General features: G+C 45.2%; 1 protein-coding gene across 4 annotated transcripts; it reads right to left on the reverse strand.

The window, feature by feature from the left end:
- Window positions 1-10: 10 nt before the first annotated feature.
- RBL1 (RB transcriptional corepressor like 1) lies at window positions 11-27,941 on the reverse strand. 4 transcript variants are annotated; one of them, XM_071759441.1, is made up of 22 exons: window positions 27,405-27,799; window positions 26,996-27,129; window positions 25,884-26,084; window positions 24,476-24,540; window positions 24,256-24,384; window positions 23,978-24,138; window positions 23,217-23,266; window positions 20,884-21,070; window positions 19,203-19,369; window positions 18,612-18,724; window positions 17,987-18,090; window positions 17,321-17,458; window positions 14,918-15,082; window positions 14,613-14,748; window positions 11,493-11,759; window positions 10,526-10,704; window positions 7,810-7,986; window positions 5,807-5,878; window positions 5,552-5,621; window positions 3,777-3,943; window positions 2,606-2,770; window positions 11-2,356 (listed from the first exon to the last, which is right to left on the reverse strand). In XM_071759441.1, exons 1-22 carry the CDS (start codon window positions 27,714-27,716, stop codon window positions 2,186-2,188), a joined length of 3,330 nt encoding a protein of 1,109 aa, XP_071615542.1. In that variant the 5' UTR covers window positions 27,717-27,799; the 3' UTR covers window positions 11-2,185. The 4 variants fall into 4 exon arrangements, with proteins under 4 accessions (XP_071615542.1, XP_071615544.1, XP_071615543.1 ...); XM_071759443.1 differs by having other exon boundaries at window positions 2,052-2,356; window positions 5,807-5,873; window positions 7,805-7,986; window positions 27,405-27,941; XM_071759442.1 differs by having other exon boundaries at window positions 2,052-2,356; window positions 5,807-5,873; window positions 7,805-7,986; window positions 10,526-10,650; window positions 27,405-27,864.

Consider the following 27,941-nt stretch of genomic DNA (forward strand, 5'->3'; position numbering starts at 1 on the left):
CCACAGGAAATACAGCAACACAGGAGAAAACACTTTAATTATTATAAAATACATATTTACATGCAAAGGCACTTTGAAACCGTTACAAAATTTTCAGAAGCTATTGCTTCAACTGTTCAACAAGGCCAAAAGTATTTTTCCTATCATCACCTAAAAAGGTGAAAAAAAAATCTGAACTGCATCCAGTTGTATCATATTTGTTTTTCTCTAATGAAAAAGCCCCACACCTCATGACAACTATTAAGGATTTTAGCACCAGTTTTCTACAGTTTCAGGGGCTCCAGTGACAGTGTGGGTGGGCAGGCACAGGAGATCTGCACACCAGACCCTGGTCACACAACACTGCCCAAAGACTGACACTGTCAGGCCTGATTGTACAATTCCCAGCTGAGAAGGCTCCAACACAGGTAGCCCAGACAGCTGAAAGCAAACCAAGATTCCCCATTTCCCCCCAACACCAAAGGCTTTCAGGCTCTGGAAGGCATGGATTGAACAGAGATAGTGGGAACAGCACTGACAAGCTGGAGACTGAAAGGTTCTCTCTTGTCCTGTTCATCTCAGAATCCAAGTATTAAAAATTGAATAAAGGAAAGAACCAGAATAATCCATATGAAACCTACTCCACAGCACGGCTGTTTCCTGAGACTGCAGCTCTCTGCAGTCAAACCTTTCAGAAATAACCACCTTTTTTTGAAGGTAAAAAAAATTCCAATGTTGCAGTTAATAATTCCAAACCAAGTTACAGTGTTTCTAAACTTTCTACTCACTGCTGAGTAGGTCCCTGGCACAAGTACAGATAAACACACTCATTCTCCATCACTGCTGGCCAAATTCATTGCCTGGGACTGCCTGAAGCCATCACAGTGCTCTTCCCTGCAACTGGGCTACAGCTCTTGCAGGACACACTGAGCAAAAGAGACACTGAGGAGAAGAGGGCTCCTCACACAAGTCCTATGTAATCGTTCCTTTCTGTATTTTTTCTTTCAGTTCAATACTCAGAAACTGAAAAATACAGTGCTGAGAAGTTTCTCTATGGCTCTAATCTTAAATGTATTTATGAAATAAAAAGATCAAGCTACTGATTTACAGTAATGAATTAATCTTGACTTTCTCAATTTTGGTAAAATAAATCCTATCAGCATAAAAAAACATAGATACAAGACTTGGATGCTAGATTTTGTATCTTTCCAATGAATCCAAGCCTTCAGTAACTATAAAAAAAATCCCCAACATATATACAAAGATGCCTTATCTGATGGGCTTACACACAGTGTAGATACTACACAAGAGGCTAAGATCTTCAGGAAAAAATAAACCAAAGAGGTACAATTTGTGAAATGAATTTGTGCATGTGAGCAGCTGTAAGAGGGCCAAAGCCCAGCTGATTTTCCACTGTACCCAGCTTGCACTTCCTCACAGGGAAGCTCCAGCATGGATGAACAACTTTACAGCAGGGCTGCTCTCAGGCTTCCTACAGGCAAGGAGCAGCCCCCGTGCAGCACCCACTGCCTGAGGGGAAATTCAGGCTCACTGAACCCTGTGCTGCTTTGCCAGGTGTCAGTGTCCAAGTCACTCCCATCTGCCCTTTTTGATTGTTGCCTTTGTTACTGTGTCTGATCCACACCCTAACATCCCTTTTACTGAAGTTCTGACAGGAGATGGAGCACAGCACAAATCATGCAGTTCAAAACTGCTCAGCTCTTCCCAAGGCTAAATGATCAGTTTTTTCTCTTCCCCAGTTACTCCACAGAAAAATAATGCATAAATCTCCACATTCTTTCAAAATAAGGCACTTTCAAAGCTTCTTTCCCAAGTAACAAAGGCTTGAGGAAACCTGACTGACTTCATTCATATCCTTATCATCCTTATTCCAAAAATAGAAAGAACAACACTGAGTTACACTCAGAACTCACAATGCTCTAAATTAGGCTTGAGAACATCCAATATGGCTTTCTACAGATCACTCTTCTGTTAAAAGAGTCAAACAGAGTAACTTACAGCACAGCCTGGGCTTTGGGAATGAAATCACCACCACCTCACTTACTACTTAGCCTTGCTTTTTGCATCATGTGGAAGTCAGGTAACAGTACCCCACTGGAGGAACTTGGCAGCTGCCTGTATATAAAAATAAGAAATAAATAGTGTGAAAGCTGCATCCAACCCCCAGCTTCCAGACCCCCCAGCTTCAATGATTTGCTCTTTCACTGACAACGTCCTGGAGGCGTTTTAGTAGAACATCATCATTTTCCTGGCAGAGTCTCTTCAGAGGGGATTCACTGTCACTGTCAATTGTTATTGCTCGTTTCTTACTCCTGTGTTCACCTTGTTTTATCATATTGTTGATGTCCTTCAAACTCTGCAGTCAAGACAAAAGAAAAATAATTAAGATAATGATTAAAAAAAAATTACGACTCCCATTTCAAACTTAGTGGTTTTCAATTATCTGAACAAGAAGTGATTGAGCCTTTCCCAAGCAAGTGATGGATTCAACACAAAGAATTCCACCCTTGCTGCAAACTGAGACTCACAGCATTACAACACATCCTAACAGAAGATGAATTGACCCCCTCTCAGATTCACCCCCTTCAGTCTTTTTGCTTTCTACCTTGGAAGGGCTCCCATTAAACTTATAGAGCAGTGCAGTTGGAGGGGTGAGGCGGGCACTGTTCTTGTGAGGTGAAACATAAACTGAGTGCTGCTGAGAGATCCGCCGGGGAGACACTGCCTGCTGCTTGATGCTGGGGAATGGAGACAAGGGAAGGGCTTCCACCTGCAGGAGAGCAGAGATTTGGACAGGAGCTGAACCAGGAGGTAGTGCAGTAACTTGACAGGAGGAAAGGTTAATACACTGCCAGGTTGACTTTAGAAGATTTTCTCTCACAACAGTTAAACAACAGATCAAATATCCACAAAACCACAGGACAAATTCATTTTCCAGGTGTGTTACACAGATGCTCCACAGGCTGCATGGATTAAAGAAGCTGAAATCAGGACTGCAAACTGAACTGAATCTGCATTTGTCCTCTTGAAAGGCTGATAAAGCAAGACACAGAACCAGAGTTGGAAGGGACCTCTAGAGGTGATCCAGTCCAGCTCTCCCACTACAGCAGGATCAGCTGGAGCACATTACCCAGGACTGCATCCAGGAGGGGTTTGAATGTCTCCAGAGAAGGGGACTCCACAACCTCCCTGGGCAGCCTGTGCCAGTGCCTTGGCACCCTCACAGTAAAGAAGTTCTTCCTCATGTTTCTGTGGAACTTCCTATGTCCCAGCTTGTGCCCACTGCCCCTCATCCTGTCCCTGGCAACTACTGGGAAGAGTCTGGCTCCATCTTCCTTGCACCCACCCTTTAGACACTTGCAGACATTAACAAGGTCTCCCCTCACCCTTCTCTTCTCCAAGCTCAAGAGTCTCAGCTTTCTCAGCCTTCCCTCACAGGAGAGAAGCTCCAATCCCCCAGTCATCTTTGCCACCCTCCTCTGGACTCTCTCCAGTCACTCCCTGTCCCTCTTGAACTGGGGAGCCCAGCACTGGATGCAGTATTCCAGCTGTGGCCTCCCCAGGGCAGAGCAGAGGGGCAGAATGACCTCCTGGCTACACTCTTCTTTCTGCACCCCAGGATTCCCTTGGCCCTAAGTCCTCATACCAACAACTGTTTGACTTTTGTAACCACACCAGGTAAATAACAATAAAATCACTGATATTTGTTAAAATGTCAGGAAAAATGCCTGTGTCTGATTATGAGATAGAACAAAAAACCAAAATACTTTACTTACTACATGATCCTGGTTTGTGACATCATACTTCAGTGCAAATGATTTTACTCTTCCTACGTAGACTGCATTGTAAAATTTAATAAGATCTCCTCTCTCCTCTTTTCCCAACTGACTGGAGTGCTCTGCTGCAGATCCTCCTGAGGAACTGCTGCTTTTCACAAAGGAGTCTAAAAATAAGAGTTTCAGATTTCAGAAACATAGTATCAGCAAACTGGACACCTCAAATTCAAACTTAAAATATCCAAGTGACAAGTACACATCTATAAATTGAGTAGTTAGTAAGAATGAAAGAATTGTGCTTTGGACATGAGCAGGGTGTGCTGTAGGTGGTTAGGAATATTAGGAGGAGCTACAAACAGCTGCTGGCAGGCTAGTGGGTTATGGCTAAAAAAGCCAACACACACCTTTACTCCAAACCTGGAAATAGCTGTAGCAAAAACCAGCAGCACAATTGAGCCCTTTTTCCACCCTTATTTTCAGAAGTGGTACAAAGCCCTTTGTTGGTCTTTGCATTTAAAAACCAGTGTGACAACTCCCAGCTTTCAGTTTCTGTGAAAGTTTCCAGTGATCAGCTGGCAAAGAACACTTCCTGCTCAGCTGGTGTCTGCTGCCAGGAAGCAGGACACCAATTCTCCAGGCATGTTACAAAATGGCTGATATGTTCTCTCTCCCCTAATGAAACTGGACTGGTACTGAATTCCTCCTGGGTTCCTCCTCTCTACCATTTCCTGCCAAGCAAAGCAGGGCAATGCAGGGTAAAGCCTCATGCAACCAGTGCACTGCCAGACAAACACAGAAGTGCAGCTCCTCAGTGTGTCTGCTTGTGCCACACCACAAGCACATGCTCCTCTCAGCTGTGCCAAAAGAGCAGGAGTTAACAACAATAGATAAAGGAGACAAGAGTCTATGAGCCAACAAATCTGGCAGGAACAACAGCTGAAAAACTCTGTAACCAACTACACTTTGTTTGAGGGAGCCCAGTGCCACTCCAGATGCTCTCTGATACCCAAGAACTGTGGAGTGGATGCTGAGCCTGCAGATCACCCCCTTCCTGGACCCTGGTGGAATCACCAGAAGGCATTAAAAATGTCTCTAATGCTCATGCAAGCAGCTGAATCCCATCCACCATGGGAATTTACCACACAGAACAGCTTCTTAATTTCTCCATGTGTCCTGGCTGCAGATCTGCTCTGCTCAGGGGCTCATAAATGGGCTTGTGATCTCTGTTTCCTGACATCACTAAAACCAACCAGGGCACAATTGTCATGCTCAAACACTACTCTCATCCCTTTTCTCAGTGCAAAGAAAATATCAACTATTTAAAAGAAACCTGAATAAAGGAAAACAGTGGTCTGAGAGAGTCACTGATTTTATTTTCTGAAACAAGTTCTCCCTGTTTAAGCCTTCTGGACAGGTGATATTAAGGAAGAACCTGCCATAACATTCCAGGTACTGTTTATCTTTCCGTGTCAAACAGCGTTGCTGCCCAGGAACAGCTACAGTATCACTGACACACAAAGGAAACACTTTAACCTCAACAACTAAACTTAAGGAAACAAGATTAAACATTTTTTCCAACTAGAAAGGTGTTTTCCCCATCTAACACACAGAAGGGCTACTGACAAGATGTTTTCTTTTTCAACAATTCATTGATCTTTAAAATTAAATTTAAAACTGTAAAACTTGCTTAATGTCTCCTTATCAACAGACAGCTCAGCTCCTTAGAAGCCCCCAAGTACCTGTTTAGAAACAGGAGGTTACTTTGCTGTACCCACCTTCTGTCATCTCCACATCTTCCTTTTTGATATCAGCAGAAATATTTCTCAACAACACACTCCTATAAACCTGCAGAGACCAAGGAAAAACACTGTTGTCAATCAAAGGAAGGAAGTCAGAGGACTAGAAATTAATCTGAAAAAACCCAAATCTAATGCTGGAGAGGATTTGACTTTTCTCTTATCAGCATAAACATGTGAAAAGCCACCTCCATTAGCACTTTATAGAAAGGAAAGGAAATACTGTTGACTCACATGGCTGTTTGCTTGTGGCTGATTTCTGTAACTTTTCATTATGTCCTGAAAAGTTCTTTCCTCTTTGGTTACCTGGAAAAGGAAAGGCTAGAGAAGACCAAGTGCAAGCAGCAAGGTCTGCTCAGGTCCAATCTATACAATCAGTTTCCCTCTATACAGTTTTTTTGTTAGTGTTATTATGAATACATAACTTTAAAACTTAGTTCTGGTGATGAGAATATGAAAAAAACATGCATTTTTCTTGTTCAAGCATTCCTAGCTTCTTAGCTACTGAAGACCTTTGTTGCTTGGGAATTAATCCTTTCTCAGCTTCTAGTGACACTAAAAATTAAATGGAAGTATCATGAAGTAAAAAAATGTATTTGTGAATTTGAAGACTGGACCCCTTAGCATTTCTAAACAGAAAGTGAAGAAATTCTGACCAAAAGACCAGGCAGTTATAGACACATAATGCAATTTCAGCTTTCTTTTGTACTTCAGTACAGCTCATTTGTGGAAGGGCTTTGTTTTTCAGCCATGCACCTGCAATTGCAATGATGAGCAAATTTTTGTAGTAGGAGTATCCATACCCCTGGCTAAACTGCCAGGTCTTGCACTGCATGCAGAGAGCACTCAGGAGACTGTTTAAAAAAACCTGAAGTGCCAACCTACAGGATGAAACACAGAGCACTGACTGTTCAGTGGTTTTGCTTTTCTTCTCTTAGTATTGATGTCAAAACAGTTTAAGCTACAACACAGTTCAGAGCACTGGTAGTCACAACCTGAGAATCCATTTTCCCTCCACAACTACAGTTTCCACTACATTGGTCTTCCTCAGTCCATCCCCAAAGGTTTCCAGGAGCTTGGTCTCAGTTTCACCTCCCTGAATTTCTGTCAGAATCAGACCCGATGGCCCTTGTAACCATCAGCTCTCAAGTCTGAGTCAAACCAACATTCCAGTTTCATAACCCATCTTAACAACACCTTAAATTGGCAAATTGAATAAAAAATGAAGTAGGAGCAACAGGCAACCAGCCCAGTTCCTCAACCTGAATCTTCCAAAGCCAAGATGCATTTTGTAGAATAAAAACTTTCCATCCATCAGGCTGTGAGTTTCTGCATTTCTTGGCACCTGGATAACTCTGTATCTGTAATGGTGGCTTCAGTTCAGATTACACAGGTCAGGAAGATGGCAAACAGGACTGAAAATACAAATGAGACCACACAGTGCTTTGTCTATGCTGAATGCTCATTGTGAATGAGCTTAGGAAGATCCAAAGGAAAAAAAAAGAGGGATTTCATCCACTTCTTGGAAGGCCTTTCCCTTCCCTCCAGCAACACGAATGAAGAGAGCAATCAAACTGGATACTGGGAACACAATTTACATTTTCAAGTGACAGCCATGGGGAACCCCAGGAAACATCCACCTCTGACTCAGCTGCTCTCTGGTTCACTTCTGGTCACTCAAGGAAGCCAAGGAGCTTTGTGACCTTCATGTCACCTCTTCAGGAACTGTTACTCAGGTGGTGAGTCCTGTGTGTTGTGAACTTGGGAGACTACACAGCAACTCCATTTCTTTGGTCTTAACACTGATTCAGACACATCCAGCTGCTTTTGCTGTGATTCCACCTCTTCTCAAACACTTGCTGTGCTTTCCCAGCACTTGCTGCTTTGCTCCCAGTTTCAGTGTTTTCTTTTCCTCCAGAATCAAATAAAAAGCAAATCCCTTTATGAGTCACAGGATGACTCACAAGAAGAGTCCTTCCTAACGGGAAACTAAAGAAGAGCTCAGTTTCATTTCCCCACACTGCTTAATTGCATGCTAATCACAATTTTTTTTTGAGGCCACATCTTAGTGCAACACTTGGGATGTGGCAACCTGGAATTAACATACTTGTAGGTAAAGTGCTAGCAGGTTGATAGCATTCTCCCCTGTGGTGTTAATAATTACATTTTACAATTCACATACACAATTACATTTTCAAGTGACACAAAATTCCGAGTTTTTGAAAACTACAGGTTACCTTTGCCATGATATAGAAGGCACAGAGGAGGAGCTGGTCCAAATGTCTGTCCTTCATCAGATCAGCACAGTGAACCAAGGTGAACTCAAAGCACGTCCAGATCTTCCTGCGCAGCTCATTGGAAACATCCAGCTTCAGGCAGAGATCACGCAGGCGCACGCTGGCCAGGTGATAAACCTGAAGAAAGAGACACACAGGGAAGAGCCAAACCAGCCAAACCCAGCCTGCCAACATGGAAATCCTCCAAGCAGAGCTGTTCTGTCTTTGAATCTGCAAAACTTCCCCCTCTGCCCAAGACAACGAGTTGTTAGCTCTGTTCAGATGCTGGCTCGCTAATGCTGAGAGGACATCACTCACTCACTATAAGGGAACACTTAGGAACTAAGGGAACACTTCCAACAAGCACCAAGAAGGGTCAGATTTTTGTTTTTCATTGCCAAAAACCTGAAATAATTAAAGTGAAAACCTGAAATAATGAGCTTTCAATTTGCTTCAGAAGTTCTTGCTTCGTGGATAGTGAGTAGGCACACTCCTTATGCTGAAAAGCAGACAGATATTTCATTTTCACTTGCTGCACTGAAGAGGAACCAGAAAGGAAAGCAGGGAAAAACTGAAAGTTTTGAATCTGATGGAAATGGAAGGTCAACATTTAAAGACAAATTTAAGAGATGATTTTAGTTCTTCATAACTAAGAGGAATATATTGCCTACCACGTGGTTTTGTCAGACACGACTGCAGCTGAAGCATTCCCCAAATGGGAGCAAAGCTTCTGAAGTTCACACCTGGCTGATCAATTCCTAATTCATTCTCAGAGACACAGACTGGCACCATGAGAATTAGAGAACCAGTACTTCAGACAGAGAGGGGGCTTTGCTTTATTAAGATTTACCATAAAGACTGTAGAATTCTCTAGGTTTACAATACAGACAACCCAGAAGAGGAAAGCCTCTGGAAATAAATCCTCTAGTAAGAAAAGAGCAAAAAATATTCTAATGTTTTTAAGAGAGATGAATTTGGGCATTCCTTGCAGGCATTTAGGCAAATTAGCTCTGCCTCCTCCAAAGACCTCTCACAAGTTGCTGTTTCAAGCTTCTCTGAAGCACACCCAGTTCTTGACCTACTGTAAATATCTGAGTGGTGGGTGTCAAGAGGAAGGGGCCAATCTCTTTTCAGTGGTGCCCAGTAACAGCACAAGGAATGATGGGTTTAAGCTGGAGCACTGGGAAGTTGGAGCACTGGGAAGTTGGAGCACTGGGAAGTTGGAGCACTGGGAAGTTGGAGCACTGGGAAGTTGGAGCACTGGGAAGTTGGAGCACTGGGAAGTTGGAGCACTGGGAAGTTGGAGCACTGGGAAGTTGGAGCACTGGGAAGTTGGAGCACTGGGAAGTTGGAGCACTGGGAAGTTGGAGCACTGGGAAGTTGGAGCACTGGGAAGTTGGAGCACTGGGAAGTTGGAGCACTGGGAAGTTGGAGCACTGGGAAGTTGGAGCACTGGGAAGTTGGAGCACTGGGAAGTTGGAGCACTGGGAAGTTGGAGCACTGGGAAGTTGGAGCACTGGGAAGTTGGAGCACTGGGAAGTTGGAGCACTGGGAAGTTGGAGCACTGGGAAGTTGGAGCACTGGGAAGTTGGAGCACTGGGAAGTTGGAGCACTGGGAAGTTGGAGCACTGGGAAGTTGGAGCACTGGGAAGTTGGAGCACTGGGAAGTTGGAGCACTGGGAAGTTGGAGCACTGGGAAGTTGGAGCACTGGGAAGTTGGAGCACTGGGAAGTTGGAGCACTGGGAAGTTGGAGCACTGGGAAGTTGGAGCACTGGGAAGTTGGAGCACTGGGAAGTTGGAGCACTGGGAAGTTGGAGCACTGGGAAGTTGGAGCACTGGGAAGTTGGAGCACTGGGAAGTTGGAGCACTGGGAAGTTGGAGCACTGGGAAGTTGGAGCACTGGGAAGTTGGAGCACTGGGAAGTTGGAGCACTGGGAAGTTGGAGCACTGGGAAGTTGGAGCACTGGGAAGTTGGAGCACTGGGAAGTTGGAGCACTGGGAAGTTGGAGCACTGGGAAGTTGGAGCACTGGGAAGTTGGAGCACTGGGAAGTTGGAGCACTGGGAAGTTGGAGCACTGGGAAGTTGGAGCACTGGGAAGTTGGAGCACTGGGAAGTTGGAGCACTGGGAAGTTGGAGCACTGGGAAGTTGGAGCACTGGGAAGTTGGAGCACTGGGAAGTTGGAGCACTGGGAAGTTGGAGCACTGGGAAGTTGGAGCACTGGGAAGTTGGAGCACTGGGAAGTTGGAGCACTGGGAAGTTGGAGCACTGGGAAGTTGGAGCACTGGGAAGTTGGAGCACTGGGAAGTTGGAGCACTGGGAAGTTGGAGCACTGGGAAGTTGGAGCACTGGGAAGTTGGAGCACTGGGAAGTTGGAGCACTGGGAAGTTGGAGCACTGGGAAGTTGGAGCAGGGGAGGCTGAGGGAGCCCTGGCCCAGGCTGTCCAGAGGGGTTGTGGAGTCTCCTTCTCTGGAGCCTTTCCAACCCCCCCCTGGATGTGTTCTGTGTGTCCTGCCCTGGGGGATCCTGCTGGGACAGGGGGGTTGGACTGGGGGATCTCCAGAGGTCCCTCCCAACCCCTGACATTGTGTGGTTCTATGAAAACTGCACAAGGAGGCAAGTTTCAGTATGGCCACAAAGAGAAATAAAGCCTGACTTCCCAACAAAGTCACTTACCTTCCTATAAAACAGTGCCAAGGACCCTGTTCTCCTGGGTTTGCTGGCTGCTGACAGATGAGCTTCCTGTGCCTGGCTGCCCTGGGGGTGGCAGGGAGCCTGCACCTCCACTTTGCATGGCTGACCTAAGTTCATTGAAATGGGTATCAAGGTGATGCCCCCCAGCTCATTTGCAATACCTGCAGATGACAGACACATCCAGAAATGAACTGTCTGCTCTCCCCAGGCAAATCATCTCACTCACAAGCATCTCATACTGATATCAACTCATCCTTCTGCACCCCGTGCTAAAGAGACTCCTGTTCCTTGGAATCTCCAGAAATTAAAAATTACAATTCTGGTAATGCTTAAAGAAAGAATATGAATGTGAATGATAGTTTTTAAAACTATCTGAAGTGAAAGTTTACAAGACATCATAACTTCCATAGTCAGGGTTTGAGTCTTTTGGGGGAGGTGGGCAATGCCTTTTTTTTTATTATTCTGCAAACCCAACAGTACATCATATACAGTTCCCATTAGTTTCTGTCAGTAGTCAAATTCTCTTGCTGAAAATCTCCAGAAACATTTTTTTTTAATTCAATTTTCATCTTCATGTATGGAGTTTAAAATAATAACAAAAAAACCTCTATAAAACTCAGCTCTCACATGTAATTTTCAGAAATAATCAAGCACTGGCCAATTTCAACAAATCAAAGATCCCCCACTATTTTGCTAATGCTAATACACAGCCCTTATCCAGAAATTCCAGAGCCTTTGAAGATTATAACAAAGATAAAACCAAACAGTAGTAAAGCACTGGAGCTGAGAACCAAAGCACCACTCAGCCTGTGGTGAGGAGGAACTGCAACAGCTCCCCAACTGCTCTCATAAAAAGAAAAAACTACACATATTCAAGTGAATGGTTGGTTTGAGAAGATCTTAAGCAAGCAAAACATCCAGTAGAGAAGAAAAATTAGAGAATTCATACCATGCAGTGGGATAGTAACTTTCTGTCCTGTTTTTCCAGGCACTGTAGATGTTGTCATGGTCAGTACAGTTTGGCCAGGAGAAAAGGGCACATTTTCAGCAGCAATGCTTGAGCTTGGAGCAATTGTCAACTTGGTTCCTTCAGTTAAGACCTTTTCCACTTGCAGTTCTTTGGGGCTCTCATCTCCAAAGAGCCTCCTCTTGGCACTGCCAGCTGTAGGGGAGCTGTAACGCTCATGGACAGAGATGGGTGACAGTGGCTGCATGTCTGGTGTGCAAAGGAGAAATAAAAACCTGTAAGAGGAGCAGCTCCCCAGGAACACTTCTCTGCAGGAGGGGAAACAGCCAACCCTCAAACTACAAACCCAGAGTAGGAAAATAAAAAATAATAATAAAAAAATCCCTTTTAGCCAAGAACTGATCTCTCAGCTCAGTGTTCCCAGGTGATGTGAACAAGCCCACAGCCCTTTCTCTGCATCCTTTTGTTCTGCAGCCATCACAGGCAGCTCAGCTTCACCACAAGTAGCACAGGGAAGCCAAGAGTAACCAAGATAATTTGCAGAGACATGAACATGCAGGATTACAGATACTTCCTGCAGCCTTCTTAGCAGATTACTATGCTTGCCAATGCTGTTCTCTGAACACACTCCTCTAGGGGAGCACTGCACACATGCTCTGGACATGTTGCCTTCTGGATGTTATGGCTTTTGAACTCTTTCTAAACTGACCTCAGTCAGAAGCCTCCACCCTCATCCATCCTTGGCTCTTCTTGGGCTTTTCTGTTGCTTTCAGACATTTGCTCCAGTAGCAGGACTGAGGTACACAGAACTAACTTATGGACTTGTGTTCCTCTGGCTTTTTCTGAAGCCTGCAAGTCACTTGTGAGGATACAAGTGACAAGTTTCCTATTCCCCCTGAAGCAGTGTCCTGGTTTGGGCTGGGATAGTGCAAATTTTCTGTCTTGTGATTTTGCTTTCAGCTAAGTCTCTCATAAGTAGCTGCACTTGCTGAAATTAACAGCAGGCTTCTCAGTCAGTGTCTGCCTTTGGGACTGAACACTCCAGTTTATAGTTACAACAGAGAATGGGCTGCAGAGCCAAGGGCACTGCTCTGATCTTGCAGATGAGACAAATGACCAAATTTGACCAGAGGATTCCATCCCATACACCTCATACTCAGGATAAATTTGAGGGATCACGAGAGTCAAAACCCCTTCACCTTCACCCTTCACCTTCACCCTTCCTCTCCTGTCCCTGTTTGCTTCAGCATCCTGGGAGGATTCCATCCCTTCCTCTGCCTCTGCTCCTGATCCATCCCAGCCTGAATCTGTGTGTTCTGCCTCCAGCTCCCAACTGCTGCTGACCCCAGGATTCCAGCCTGGACTTTCCCAGGGCTGCCCTGCAGCCTCAGTGGTGACGTGAGAGTTATTGGGGAAAGGGGGGAGGAACCTGGGATCAATTTTCCTGTCTATTTGTATAGATTTAATAATTCTTCCTTTTTATCATTATTGTTTCCTTAAAGCTGTGTAGTTTAGTTTCCAACCCATAAAAGTCTCTCTCCCTTAATTCTCTCTCCTTTCTGTATCAGGGAGGGGATGGGGATCAGTAGAGAGCATCTGGCATTGGGTTAATTGCCAGCTCAGCATTAAACCCTGACAAGTCCAGGCAACTGCTCAGGTACAACTGTCTGGGAACTTTACTTCTATCTAGGATGGTTCTCATGCTACCAGGGGCAAATAACCATTTCCAAATCCCACCACTTTCGATTTGAAGTTGGGAGGAGTATTTGGTACCAGCTACTGGTATAAGATCTTCTCACAGAGCCCTATCCATGTATAAGACACCATCTCCCAACAAACAACTCACCCCAACACCCACAGCCACTGCTTACACAGCTCTTTCATAACCAGGATTTAAATAACAAAACCCCAAACCCCAACAGCCTTGTAATGCAATTTGCCAGACAAGCACAGAAAGAAGCAACAACACAACATCAATCAGCCCACAGTGTACTGGCAAGAACCCACAGACTACAGTTTGGGGTACAATGGAAGCAGCAACTCCTGACTGGGGAAGTGCAAAGAAGAAACAACAGCACTGCCACTGCTGCTTCACCCCAAGGGACAGTTTTGGGAGAGACCAGGGAATCTTTCCTCTTTCAGAGGAAAGAATTTGCAGCCAAAGTATTGCCCTCCCCTTCTGCAACAAAAACTTCTGTAGAAAGGAGGAATAAGTGCAACTCTGTCACTGCTTAGTGCAGTGGTGACAGGAGCCAAACATCAGTGGACCTTAGGGGGGAAAAAAAGTGACAGCTATAGACTGGGGACTGAAGGAAAAAAACAGTAATGGAAAAGCAATAGTAAGAGCTACTGTTGGAAATGTTCCAAAAATGCTGGAAGCTGCAAAGAGGAGCTTACACTTAAAAAACAGTCACCTAAAATCCAGGCAAGCTTATGGAGAACAAGAAAAAACAAACAAGAAAATGCCAAACCCAACAAAACAAACCTAAACACTGGAAAAAATCCAGTGCTATCCTTGAACAGCAAAGGATAATAAAACCACCAGATGACAACCCACCTAAGAGGAAAGTAACCCTTGCATCAAAACCAGAGCAAAACCTGCTGCAGTTCAGATGTGCAGCATTATCAGCAGTGTCTGCTGCCAGTAAGACACAGAAATGATTTCACAGAACCATGGAATCATAGAATGGTTTGGGTTGGAAGGGACCCTAAAGATGATCTATTCTCAACCCCCTGCCATGGTCAGGGACACCTCCCACAGCCCAGGGTGCTCCAAGCCCCATCCAACCTGGGCTGGAACACTGCCAGGGATGGGGCAGCCACAGCTTCCTTGGGGAACCTGTTCAGTGTCTCACCACCCTGACACTAAATTTTCCTAATGTTTAACCTAAATCTCCCCTCTTCAAGTTTTAAACCATTAGTTTTTCAAGTTTCAAACCACGTTTGATTGGATGCATCTAGAACTTGCCCTTGATCACGTAAGAGGTTTCACAATTCTGAATGTTTCATTCAAATTCCAGACTGCTTTTTGGCAGTTATGAAGTCCAGGCCCAGTCCCCCAAAATTCACAGATTCAAGTCATTTCAGAAACCCTGAACCTACCCCGTCTCAAAGTGCCACCGAGATCTGTCCGAACCTCTTTTACTCGAGGGTGAATTATGGGAGAAACTGGCATCATAGGCAGATGCCCCAGCCCACCTCCTCCATTGCTTGCTTCAAAATGACTGGGAAATATCACCTGAGAAACAAGAGATGTCACTGTAAGATAACAAAAACATTTCTCCTTGTGCCAGTCTATTAGCTGAAGTTTTCCTGCAACAACGGGGTCATTGCAAGAGTTTTCTGTGTAAGGCAACGGTACAAAAATGAAAGTGAATTTCTTAACAGCAGGAAAACACCTCACATACTTCTTCACAGGTGGGGACCTTGTTTTCTGAGGCCTGGAGAGCACTCCAGAGTGCTGAGTCCCGAGTCCAGGCAAGACTCTCAAGAATTTGTTCCTCAATGCTGTTGAGGTGCTTCACCATGTCCCTGGACAGCCCCTCCTCTGAGCGGATCAGCACCTCAATGACCTGAGGGCAACAAGACAAAAACCAAGTCACACCCCTCACACTTAACACTTTCCAATCATTTCTTGTTTCAGGATCCCATTTAAAACTTTTTTCTTCAATACAGAATGCTCTGGCCTCTTCCTCACATCTTTGTCTGCTGCAATCCCCTTCTGATCCCTTTTTTTTTTTTTTTTTAGCTCCCTTTCCCAAGGTCCAGGAGTTGGGAATGGAGAGCAGATGTCCCATTAATGCAGAACAACCCACTCACAGGGGTTTTAAGGCCCTCTCAGCATCACTGAGGCTCACTCAGCATCTGCAGCATTCCTAGAAAGATCACAGAATCATAGAATGGTTTGGGTTGGAGAGACCCTAAAGATGATCTACTCCCAACCCCCTGCCATGGGCAGGGACACCTCCACCAGCCAAGTGGGAAAAAACTGTAATGGAAACAACTGGAAAAAAAAACAGTAATGGAAAAGCAATAGTAAGAGCTACTGTTGGAGATGTTCCAAAAATGCTGGAAGCTGCAAAGAGAAGCTTACACTTAAAAAACAGTCACCTAAAATCCAGGCAAGCTTACTGAGAACAAGGACAAACAAACAAAAAAACCCCAAACCAAACAAAACAAACCTAAACACTGGAAAAAAACTGAACAGCAAAGGATAATAAAACCACCAGATGACAACCCACCTGAGAGTAAAGTAACCCTTGCATCAAAACCAGAGCAAAACCTGCTGCAGTTCAGATGTGCAGCATTACCAGCAGTGTCTGCTGCCAGTAAGACACAGAAATGATTTCACAGAACCATGGAATCATAGAATGGTTTGGGTTGGAAGGGACCCTAAAGATGATCTATTCTCAACCTCCTGCCATGGTCAGGGACACCTCCCACAGCCCAGGGTGCTCCAAGCCCCATCCAACCTGGGCTGGAGCACTGCCAGGGATGGGGCAGCCACAGCTTCTCTGGGAAACCTGGGACAGGGGCTCAGCACCCTCACCCTAAAGGATTTCTTCACAATATCTGACCTAAATCTTCCCTCTTCAAGTTTTAAACCATTGCAAACACCTGTGCAAAAAGCCCTACCCCAGCTTTCTTGTAGATGGAAGGAAGCAGCTCTCTCCACCTAGGAGAACCCCAGCATTTAAGCTTTCCTTTCAAAGAAGCAGTCCACAACAAAAGGAGTTGAAAATTACTGTTTTAAGTTGCATTTAAGAAAAACTGACAACCTGTAACATGTTCAAATCAGGGCTGAAAGGGCCCTTGAAATAACATCCTCCACCCTCTGCTCTTATGCAAGACCCCCTTTATCTAACCTCTGACAGAAGAACTTTCAAGCCTGTTTATCTAAAGCTCCAGAGAGGGAAATGCCACCAGGCTTCCCTGGAGGACTTGTTTACCTATTTATAATACAGAGAACCAAAAGAACAAAGATACAAATGGCACAAGTGGAGTAACAAACAATGGTGATCTTGTGGAGTCTGAGGTGGCAATTCTTTTTTCAAGTACAAGCATGGCAAGAATGCACAGTGAATGGCAAGAAACATGGAAAGCAAACAAATCTGTTCCACAAAGTTGGATCTAGACCAGTGCATCTGATATTGATGGACCAACAGCCACAGCAACACTGACAGATTTGTTTCATTTCACTGATGCCCTACATCTAAAGATTTAAGGAGTGGAAACAGGAGGCATGTGGATAGCTGATAAAGAGATTAAGCAAGTCAAAAAAGAGAAGTTATTCTGGAGTTAGCAAGGGAATCAGGTTAAAAAAAAAAAAAAAAGAGCAAAAATAAGAGAACACCCAGGAAAACAGACTTGATGTTCTGTTACATATAGCAAAACAGTGAAGAAAATAAAATTTAACAGAGCAGGCTTGTGATAAGCAGTTGTAGCCAAAGACAAGCAATACTATTGCTATTATCAGAAATAAGCAGAAATACAGCTTGCAGTCAGTAACCAGGAGTACCACCAAAGCTTTAGTCTACTGAGAGTGTTGATGTATTAAGAACTAAAAGTTCATCAAGAGCACATTACAGTTAAGTACCTTTGACAAACTGATTTTCTTGCATTAAATTTCAGCTTCAGCTCTGGCTGAGGTAATATATTTAAGGCCAGGCAGAATTTGGCACATTACACATTAACTTCAGCCCTTCTCCTCTGTGATTACCTGAGCAGCGAGAGCCCCATCCTCTCAGACTGTCAAACCAGCAACAGGCTGGTTTCAACAGAGATCCAGCCCAAAGACAGGGTTTATTTACCTTGTAGAAATAGAAAGGTCTGAGGTTAAGAACTTCAATGATCCAGGGGAAGGTCCTGGGTGAGCTGTAGGCAAAGAGCACGATCTCCAGGCAGCACGCCATGAGCGAGCGGTGAAAAACATCCTGCTCCAGGACAGCCTGAGGAGGGAACAGCAAATGGCAAGGGTCTCAGCTCTGGGAAACACAGGTTTGGATTCTGTGGTGCTAACACTACCAGCTTATTGCTGGAGAGAGGAGCTACTGCCTTCTTCTACCTTCCACCATCTCTTCTTTTTTACAGGGAAGTTCAGAATGGTAAAGACCAGAAGCAGACTAAGAGTGCCAAACCCAGGAGATTTTTCATACTTGGCCTCCTCATTGCAAATCAAAAAGCAGAGCAAATGTGTTGCTGTCTGCCTTGAAACATTGATAGTTAATTGGATAGAGAGAGAATAAAAGCTCTGTCCATAAAGTTGTGATTCTAGAAGGCAGGACAAATTAAGTTGGTTAGTTATGCCAGAATCCTACAACCTTTAGTAGCAGTAAAAACTACATTTAGGGACCTCCCTCTCCATTCCCCTTTTTCATACTAACAGTACACATGGACTGCTGTACTGCAGACTGCTCTGTTCTGGAAGTGTCTGAAGATAATTCCCCAGAGAAAGTTCTTGCCAGCTCTTTACTCACAGTCAGATCCTTCCCATGTAGTCTCCGTGTTTCTTGCACCATTATAGTCTCCAAGATTTTATAGTACAAGATCTCTGCCAGTTTTAATCTGTTTACAGCAAAATCTGAAATTTAAAACCAGAGGTGAAGCTCAATGCCATCTGTACAAATGGTGTTACAATAAGCTGACCAGCACTTGTCCTTCTCTGACAAAACTGTGTCTGTACTTTGCAACCAAAAATACCATGTCCAGAAATCCACTAACAACAGCACAAAATTCTCAAAATGCTTTAAAGGATTATGTATTTTAACATTCATAGTGATGTACTTTTTGCAGACAGTTGCAATAATAATTTTCCTATTTAAGCTTACCTTTTAAAGGAAAGTGAATACAAGAAAAATGCAGGTTTACAATTTTCATTAGGAGCTGCCATAGTTTTAGGGCTCTCTTTATTATCCCATTTTGATATCCTTGGGTTACCCTCTCAGAGTTTGATTTAGTGTTCTGTTTGACAGCTTTCTGTTTCAGTATGTTCTGGGCTGAAAACAACTTCAATGTACCAAGTACTCAGACATTAGTGCACACCTGGATTTAATTTGCCCTGGTTTAGTATTCTGAAGCCTCCCATGCATTTCAGGTCCATACCTATATGGGATCCTGGCTGCTCATCTGTTGACTGAGTGTAGCTGTGGCAGAAGGTCTCCCCTATTTCTTTCACTCTACTCACAATGCTTTCCATAGGGCTGCGTGCACAAGACCTGAAGCAGAACACAAAGAAAGCCTTGTTTGTATAAATAAATACCCAATTAAAAAAAAATTAAAAAGATACAATCAAAAGACCACACCCAAAATAAAGAGGGGAAGGTATTGCTCTCCTCATCAAGCAATAAACTTTATTACCCCAGAGAACACAGGAAAACAAAACAAAGAAATATTGTTTCCTTGCAATAAAAGCACTTGGCTTTCAACCATGTAAAGTAAATATACATTAGCACAAACTGAAGCTACATTAACACAGTGGTGGTGACAATTCAGAGGAGGGGTGTGTGCTCAGCTATGCTGCAGAAGATGAGATCATTTGGAAAACAGATCTTTCAACTGCAAATAATACAGAAACAGACAAAAATATTCTGCACCAAACAGGCAAAAGAAGTCAAATTTGAGCAGGAAAGCAGTCACAAGCATGACAAGATGAGTCTCTGCTTGCAGGAGAGCAGCTGCACTGGAGGTACTTACTCAAAAATAGTTACAAGTTGTTCACTTGGTGCATTTTTCAACCCAGCCACCATGTTCTGCAGCCGGCTGACACTTTGTGTTGCTGAAGCCACAGGAGTGATCACAGCTTCCTTCTCTCGTAGGTATCTTCTTCCAGTCAGTGGAGTTGAAGGTGCAAACAACCTTTTCTGTCAGATAAAGAAAAATAATAAATCAAATCAGACAGCACAACAGTTTCTGACACCTTTCATATTAGCATCTCCTGCAAAATCACTCCCCAGATAAAAAACCCCACCACAGGCACACTGCCTGAACTCTGCCACCAGACCTGGCACAGCAGAGCTGATGAAAAGTTAGAATCCATAAATAAAAAAATATAACAAAACTCCAGGCAGACTGACACTAACTCAAATTGGTTTTGTTTTTTTGGTTTTGTGGTATTTGTTTGTTTTTTTAATAGAATACAGAAATTTAAAATATAGATTTTTTTAAACAAAAAAATATAGAAAAGTGAGACTTTAAATCTTACAAGTCTGTATTTTCTTAAGTTCAGTTGAACATTTTAAAATACAGGGCAAGAAAGCATAAGCTTCCCTTCACAGTCCCTGACTGCATCAAGCTGGGGGACCCAAGGAGGATGTGACAGAGCTGCCCAGGAGAGGGTCACAGGAAAATGTCCTTTGGGAAATGCTGCCCTGCTATGCCTAGAGCTCCCCCTCCCCACAGAATGATGCAGCCCACAGCAGGGGGAGTTGTGCTGACTGCAATCACCTATTTGTATCCTACTTCCTGGAATTGATGCAATTTGGGTTGGAGTTATTAGGGACAGACAGCATCTTGAAGATATAAAGCAAATAAAGAGGAAAAGGCACACCTGCAGTTAGCACACACTGAGCAGCACTGAGGTCACTGCTATATTACAGAACCTGAAATTCAAATGGACTCATTCCAAACTCCTGCCTTTAATTTGCCTGAACATAAAATACACTTACACTTGGGAGACAAAGCTCAGCTGTATGATCCACTTAAACCAGCACTAGGTTTTTGCATTAAGTATTCTTATTTTTAATCAACATTTAACTCAAACAGCATGTGGCTCTTTCACCCAGCCAGCACCACATTCTCCCCTTCTTCAAGTTTAAAAAGTAATCAATCAAGTGTTTTCCCACAAATCAACCTCATTAAATATGTTTTTGTTTTTAAACATAGAGAAACGTTAACACTGTTTATAGGCTACTTTCCTGCAATGAAGAGTTAGGTAGGTTTTATGTTTTGAACATAATTCTCCACTGAATAGTACACAAGTTGACTTTTTCTGTTCTAAAAAAGGAAATGCTGTGAAAACAAATCAATCCAGTGTAAAGGTTTCACAGTACTCTTACAGGGTACAAATTAAATTTGCACAAAACCTATATATCTAGGTCTTAACCACTTATTGATTTTTTTCTTGGACAAAACTAGACTACTTTACACATGAAAGTGACCTCATGCTGGTATTTACTAAATTCCACAGGGAAGGGGACCTGATCATTTCTCCTTAGCAAGACAGCATCTACTGAAGCCTTGCAGCACCAGCTGGATGAAGGCATCCAGCACCTTCCTCTAAGGAGGAAGTTCAATAAATTCAAAGTCACCTCAGTGTACAAGGATGGAAACACTGGAAGGAACACTTCAAGCAAAATCAGCACACTAAATGAATCACCTTTTCAAAATGCTGCTGGAGGTGGCTCTCCACATGAGCTCTGGCTGCTGTTTTCCCTACAGGAACATCTGCAGGAAATTTCCGAGGAGTCCCAATTTCTTCCTCAGCATCAGCTCCCAGGAAAACTCTCTCATCAAAGTCCCCCACTGTCAGAACATACTCTTCATACTCTTTATTCAGTGCTTTGCTGAAAGAGAAGCATAGGTTTGGTTTCAAGGGTAAATTACTGAAGAAATAAAAAAGGTGCCAGAGGAACTAAGGTCAAAAACCCAAAGCAACAAATAATTCAAGTGCTCAATGTTGCCAGCACCCTGCCTGAGGCCATCCACGTCTTCCCACTGAGAACCTCCCCTGCTCCTTCCAAGAGCCACTGCAGGGATTGTTCCTCCTCCTGAGTCACCACAACATTTGGCTCTCAGTAAGAAGAGAAAAAGCAAGGAGAAAAAAGCTTCCACCACCACTGAAAATAAAGTAGCAACTGAGCAGAGGGTAAATCCTGGTGTGCCCAGAGCACTTAACCAGATAAACTGGACTTCTGCTTTGCCACTCTCTAGGCGACAATTTTCATGGTGGCACAGAGGAAACAAAGCTTAAGAGTTAAGTCACCTGGATTCACTTTTTAAAATCATGACTGACATATGGTAACAACCAGATCTTTCCTTTTATTCATTCCAGATAACCCAACTGTGCAACAGGAACATTTATCCTCACAGAGATTTAAACCTACAGTTAGGAAGCAGAATGAAAATTCTGAACATAAATCAGAAGCAGCCTGCCTACATGTGCTCAGCCCTGGGGAGGCCACAGCTTGAGTCCTGTGTCCAGTTCTGGGCCCCTCAGCTCAGGAAGGAGATTGAGGTGCTGGAGCAGGTCCAGAGAAGAGCAAGGAGGCTGGGAAGGGATCCAGCACAAGTCCTGTGAGGAAGGGCTGAGGGAGCTGGGGGTGTTGAGGCTGGAGAAGAGGAGGCTCAGGGGAGACCTCATCACTCTCTCCAACTCCCTGAAAGGAGGTTGGAGCCAGGGGGGGGTTGGGCTCTTTTCCCAGGCAACTCTCAGCAAGACAAGAGGGCACAAGAGGTCTCAAGTTGTGCCAGGGGAGGTTTAGGTTGGACATTAGAAAGAATTTCTTTCTGGAGAGGGTGATCAGACATTGGAATGGGCTGCCCAGGGAAGGGGTGGATTCTCCATCCCTGGAGATATTTCAAAAGAGCCTGGATGTGGCACTCAGTGCCATGGGCTGGGAACCACGGGGGGAGTGGAGCAAGGGTTGGACTTGGTGATCTCTGAGGTCCCTTCCAACCCAGCTGATTCTATGTTCTCCAGGATAGCTGAACATGACAGGAAGTATTTCTATCTGCAAAGTGTCTGCTACCACTTAGCCATGAATAGTAATGGAACATCACAATGATGCAAGCAACCCTGCAGGAAACTTGCCTGTATCTCAGGTTCACCTTCCTCAGGTCTTTGAGAAAAAGGTTGTGGAAAATTTGGACACAGAGAGTTCCCTTTAGATGCCAAGCTCCTTACAGAGGTACAAGGACTCCTGTGTCATTCCTCATGACAGTGTTATTAAAGTAATACTGCTAACTTAAGTAGAAATACCAAAAGTTTACTGCTTCAAATGGATCACAGCAACAGTGTTTTACATCTAAATTTGAGTGTTACCTACATTATTAAAACAACTGAGTCTTTGGCTTGTAATTCTCAAAGCAAACGTAGTTAAAAACTCACCTGCAAAACCAAATATTAAGTATTTTTTGAAAAGGCAAAAGAATAAAATCCAAAGGATCAAGAACATGGCACCTGCTTCTCATATTTTGCATATAAATTACCTTTCAAAAGTGAAATAAAAGTTCCTGAAGCAACTCTACTCACTTCCCACAGAAACTCTCTGCTACTTTGTGATTTTGCAGTTGCTGCTTCTTTTGCTTTTGAGTACTTCTGCTGCATTTACAGATTTATACTCAACTGGAGACTGATAAATTAATCTAAAGATTTTCCTACTCTGGTCTCATATTTGCTGTATGTACAGAAACAATTGGGAACTCCAGTCTAAGATCCATTAGATCACTCAGAGGTTAAAGTTGCCAGAAAGCCACAGAACCTGACATTAAGGAAGAAACTCCACAGCCAGCCCCCTGACACACCTCAGATTCAGAATGTATTCCAGCCAAATAGCAGCTTTGATTGTCAGATAATTAAAAGCCATAGGTATAGTAAGACAAAGGAACAGGAAAACCTGAGACTTAGCATTCAAAGGCCTGTACTTCAGAAATTATGTAATTCAGAAATTAAACCAAACCCCATGAATCAGAACATAAGCTGTAACTTACTTATTTTCTGTAAAATTGCAAAGATCCAACAGACATTCTCCTTTTAAGATCTAAAAATAAAAAGTAGAAATATTTTACATAATAAAATCAAAACCGTGCCAGCTCTTACAGTGTGAGGGCAGGGTGGTTTCATCAAAAAGGAAATGGGATTTAGGCACAATTTTGGTCTAGAACAAAGGACAAAGCCATTAGCAAGACAAACAGATGAGGACAATGCCCAAGTCTATCCCAGCTCTGGATAAACTCCCTCCTCAGAACCAGTAACACCATTTAACATCTGCTCTGTTGGTGGGTTAGGGACTGTCCTGATGAACAGCTACACAGGAACTTCCACAGAGCTTGAAAGACATTTCCAGGATCAAAACCAGACAGAATAATTTGTACAACTGCAACCTCAACCTGCCAAAGCATGGTGCTCAGCTTTGCCAAGCAGTAAAACCAAACAGTCATCCCACAAAATTCTTTCCCCAATTTTTTTTTTTTTTCCTGAAGAAAACACTATCTTCCATGACTCAGTTTCATCCTGCCAAGAATGGGAAGTGAAGATTCTCCACTGGCACAAAAAGCCAAAACTCAGAGGACCTTAGAGCAGACACCACTAAAAGTGAGAGTAAATTCTGGTCCTGCTAAAACACAAACTTGAACCAGCCTGAGGTAACCTGGCTGCTGGTCTCCTTTCCTGCCAAACCTGCAGGATTTAAATGGTCTTGAGATCATTCATCTGAGCACTAACACATATTCTTAAAACTAACAAGATGTACCTTCCTATCAAACAGTTTTGAAATGTATGGTTTAAAGTAGTGTTCCTTTATTCCTTTGGCTTCCACTAAAAGCCCATCATGCAGCTCACACAGTGTAGCAATGATGCAAGGAGGATCTTCAGAGGCTTTGGTCTCCAGCACGTGGCAGTCTGCTGGTAAGCCTGAGAATGAGGGGAGGAGGGAGGAAAAAAGAAAAAGAGAACCAACCTTCAATCTCTTTTAAAAAGAATCAAGAGAGCAAAGCATATTAGGCTTGAAATAATCTGTCTTCACTGTACCTTTAAATGCTGGATTTAGCAAATCTCTTCTGTTTGGGCACAAAAGGGCATTTGCAAAAATCAGGTCCAAGCAGCAGAGAAGCAAATGATAGGAATTTACTAAATCATCTCCTATCATACGGAAATTACCTTGAAGAGACAGCACATCAGGTCAAGCAACACAAAAGAAGCTCACAGCTCTGGTGTAGACAAACCACAGGGCTGAGCAAAGCAAACCTACCCTTAGTGTACACAAAGAGAGTCCAGCAGAAGTTGAAGAGATCTTTAACACCACACGGCACCCGTCTGCCAAGGAGGAGAAGGGGGAGAAGTCAGCCTGCAGTTCCAGGGAGCTGGAGCTTATTCCACAGAAAGCATTTCATTACCTTTGCTTGCTCCAAGCAGCAGTCAAGAGCCTCTGTTGCTCCTAATTTCACACTAAAACACAACCTAAGACACATCTTTGTTTCAGCAGTCATGAGCCAGCAGTCCCCCACCTCACTCCATGGTGTCCCCAACCTTCTGACCCATTTCTACAACCCAGGACACAGCATTTTGCTGGTGCCACATCTCAAGCCTCCCACAGCTGCTGGTGGGGAGAGGCCAAGGGCTATACCAATCCCAGTGATGGTTTTTGCCAAATATTTTACTAAAGCATCAGTCAACCCTTCAAAACATGCAGCCACAGCTTGTATTAGAGCTATCTGCCAAATAAGTGTTTGGAGGAGAGATATCAAAATCCATGGAGCTGGGAGACCAGGGAAGGCTTTATTCAGGACAGCCCCAGAGAAATCAAAGCTGTGCTCACTCTGCTGTGTGCTGCTCCAGTGAAGAGCACAGAGCACTCTGACAAAATTTCTCCCAACACAGCTGCAGCCATGTCCACAGAGCAGCCTGCCAGTCCTGAGGAGCTGTGGCAGGAGCAGCCCCATTTCTGTTCACTTCTGTTTTACCAGAACAATTACCCCTCCTCCTCACATCAAGAGGACATCTGTGAGCCAGGAGAAACACCTCACCCAGACCCAGCTCAGCTCCCTCTTCATTAACATTACACTCTCACTGTAAAGCTACCACACAGGCAGCAAAGAATATGGATCAGCTCCTTTAATTACAGACATTCTGTGTGCACATGGAGACACCACCACCAGTTACTCAGTTACTCCTAAAACTGAGGGCATCAGCTGAACCTTCTCCCACGTGCACTCTGGCAACCACATTACAATTCAGGAATGCAGAGGGCCCTGGGGATTGAAGGCTGTTTTGAAGAGAGGGATTGCCATGAGAACCACCTCAGCAAGACAAATGATCTCCATGCTACTTCAGTTATCCCTGCTCAATGTTTTAAGCAGAGCCTGACTGTATCCCAGGTCAATCCATCTAACCAGACCCCTCCCCAGCTCCTGCACCTTGCAGCAAACTGCACAAACAAACAACCCCTGGATGCAAAGCTCTGCAGACATGAGCTGTGCCCCACCAAGATCAGGGATGTTTCCCTATTCACTGCATTTAGGAACCATGGCCACAGGGAGACCCTGCACTCCAGAGCTTTATAAAACTCATTACAGCACAAACAATGATTCTAATTTTCATAAAACTGTATTACATCAAGCCCTTTCCAGTGAAAAAGTCACATCAAAGCCCCCAAATACCTCTGTTTTCTGCTCCGCTGTGGCTTAGAAATCTCTTCACAAGGGTTTTGAAATATATCCAAAAATATTGGTTCAAACTTTTTGAAAATCACAGTGGACACTTCAAAATTTCTCTCCAGCCTCTCCACTCGCTCTCGGAATTCCTGTGGTAGATTTGACATGTCCATCCACTTCTTCATTTTGCTAAAAAACTGAATTAAACTTAAAAGAGAAAGGAAAAGTCTGCTTTATTTGTAGCTTTAAGTAACCTCCTTTAGCCTGATTTTTTTGAAAGCCAAAATGCAACACATTTACTCCTTGTTTGGTTGATGGATATATGGGTCTAACATTTATTTTTATAGACTCCCAAACTGTAGATATCAAATGTTTTGCCTTTTATCACTTTTTTGGAAAACACTAATTTGAATTAAAGGCTGCCAGCACAGCTGCACCAGCTAGGGGAGGGGTGGAAAGGAAAAAGCTCTGTGTGTAGAGGGGAGGCAGGAGAGGCCAACAGAACCACAAGAGTCTGTGCTATGAAAGTCACCTCCAGAAAACTGTTATCTGTAGGGGCAATTACACAGGCAGCTTGCCCTCTGGCAGCTCAGGTCTTTAAGTGGAACCAGAAACATTCTCAGGTCTGCCACCTCGGGTCAGAGCTTTGTGGCAGAGAGCCCTGTGGCAGGTAAACCCTTCCGTGGTGGCCCAGCCCCTGCTGTGGTGGCCCAGCTGCCAACCCCACATCCAGGGGCTTGCCCTAAATCCCCAGCCAGCCCGAGCCTTATCTGCACTGTGAACAGACCATGCAGACGTCTGGTTTGCGTTGCAATTAACTACAAACAGAAAAAGCAATAAACGGGAGCGGGTGGTTAACAACCGCCGGTCTGACGTGGGTGGTTTTTCAAAAGCCTGAAGTTGAAAATTTCGCATTTGCATCTTATTTCCATTTATAATAAAAGAGGGTTTGTGGCTTTGCCGCTATTGCCTCGGGACACGCATTCTGCAGCGCTCGGAGCCGTAAGAAGAGGCGCGGGTACCTGCATCAGTAGCTTTAGCCGAGCAGTGGGTTAGGAGGCGTTGTGCCGGAGCAGCCGGCAATTAACCACGGCAATTAGCACCCCGGGGCAGTTCACCTGAGCCTGGCGGAGCGCAGGATCCTGGTCAGCGAGACGCCGTTCCCTTCCATCAGGCCGCTCCCCACGGTGGGCACCAGGCTCTTGCGACAAGCGACGTAGAGGGCACAGGCCAGCCAGTGCAGCGCCTCGCCCTGCGGGCACGGAACGGGACGGGACGGGGCGGAACAGCTGCGGGGGGGCCGGGGCCGCCCCTCCGGCAACGCCTGAACCGCGCCGGGATGCTCGGACACACACAGCGGGCAGACGCCCGCCAGCAGCCCCTGAGATGGGAGGAGGCTGCCCGAGGGCGGCGACCCCACGACCCGGCCCCCCCTCCGCCGGGAGCTCAGCCCGCTCCGCCCCGACGGGGCCCGGGGCCCCCCTCACCCGCCCTGACAGAGCCCGCCCGCCCGCCGCGCCTCCTCACCTCCAGGCTGTAGGTGCCCCGCAGCGCCGTGAACTCCCTCAGCGCCTCAGCGGCGCTGCCCGCGTCCAGGTTGAGCTCCTGGCAGAGCCGCTCGATGGCGGCGCCGGGCTCGGCGGGAGGCGGCTGCGGGCGGGACATGGCGGGACCGGCCCGGCCCGGAGCTCCCGCGCTAAAACGTGACCGCCGGAAAGGCGGAGACAGCTTCCGGTCTGCGCGAGGGGCGGGGCGAGGGGCGGGGCCACCCCTCCCCCCCGGGGCCGCTCCCTGCCCGGGCCGGTGGCCACCGCGCTCCGATCGCCACCGGGCTCCCATCGCCACCGGGCTCCCGTCGCCCCCAGCCCCGCGGAGGCCGCTGCGGGGTGGTCCCGGGCAGGCCGGCACCGGCGGCCCCGCTGCGGAGCTGAGCGCCCCCCCGGGCCTCTGCCCGTTCCCGCCCCGCCGAGGGACCGGAGCGCTCCCGGGGGCAGCTCCCGGGAGGCGTTGGCGCGGCCCGGGGGCTGCGTTGCTGCGGGGAGGGGGATGTGGCTCCAGCACATC

The sequence above is a fragment of the Heliangelus exortis genome, chromosome 16 (assembly GCF_036169615.1).
Source record: "Heliangelus exortis chromosome 16, bHelExo1.hap1, whole genome shotgun sequence".
Lineage (NCBI taxonomy): Eukaryota > Metazoa > Chordata > Aves > Apodiformes > Trochilidae > Heliangelus > Heliangelus exortis.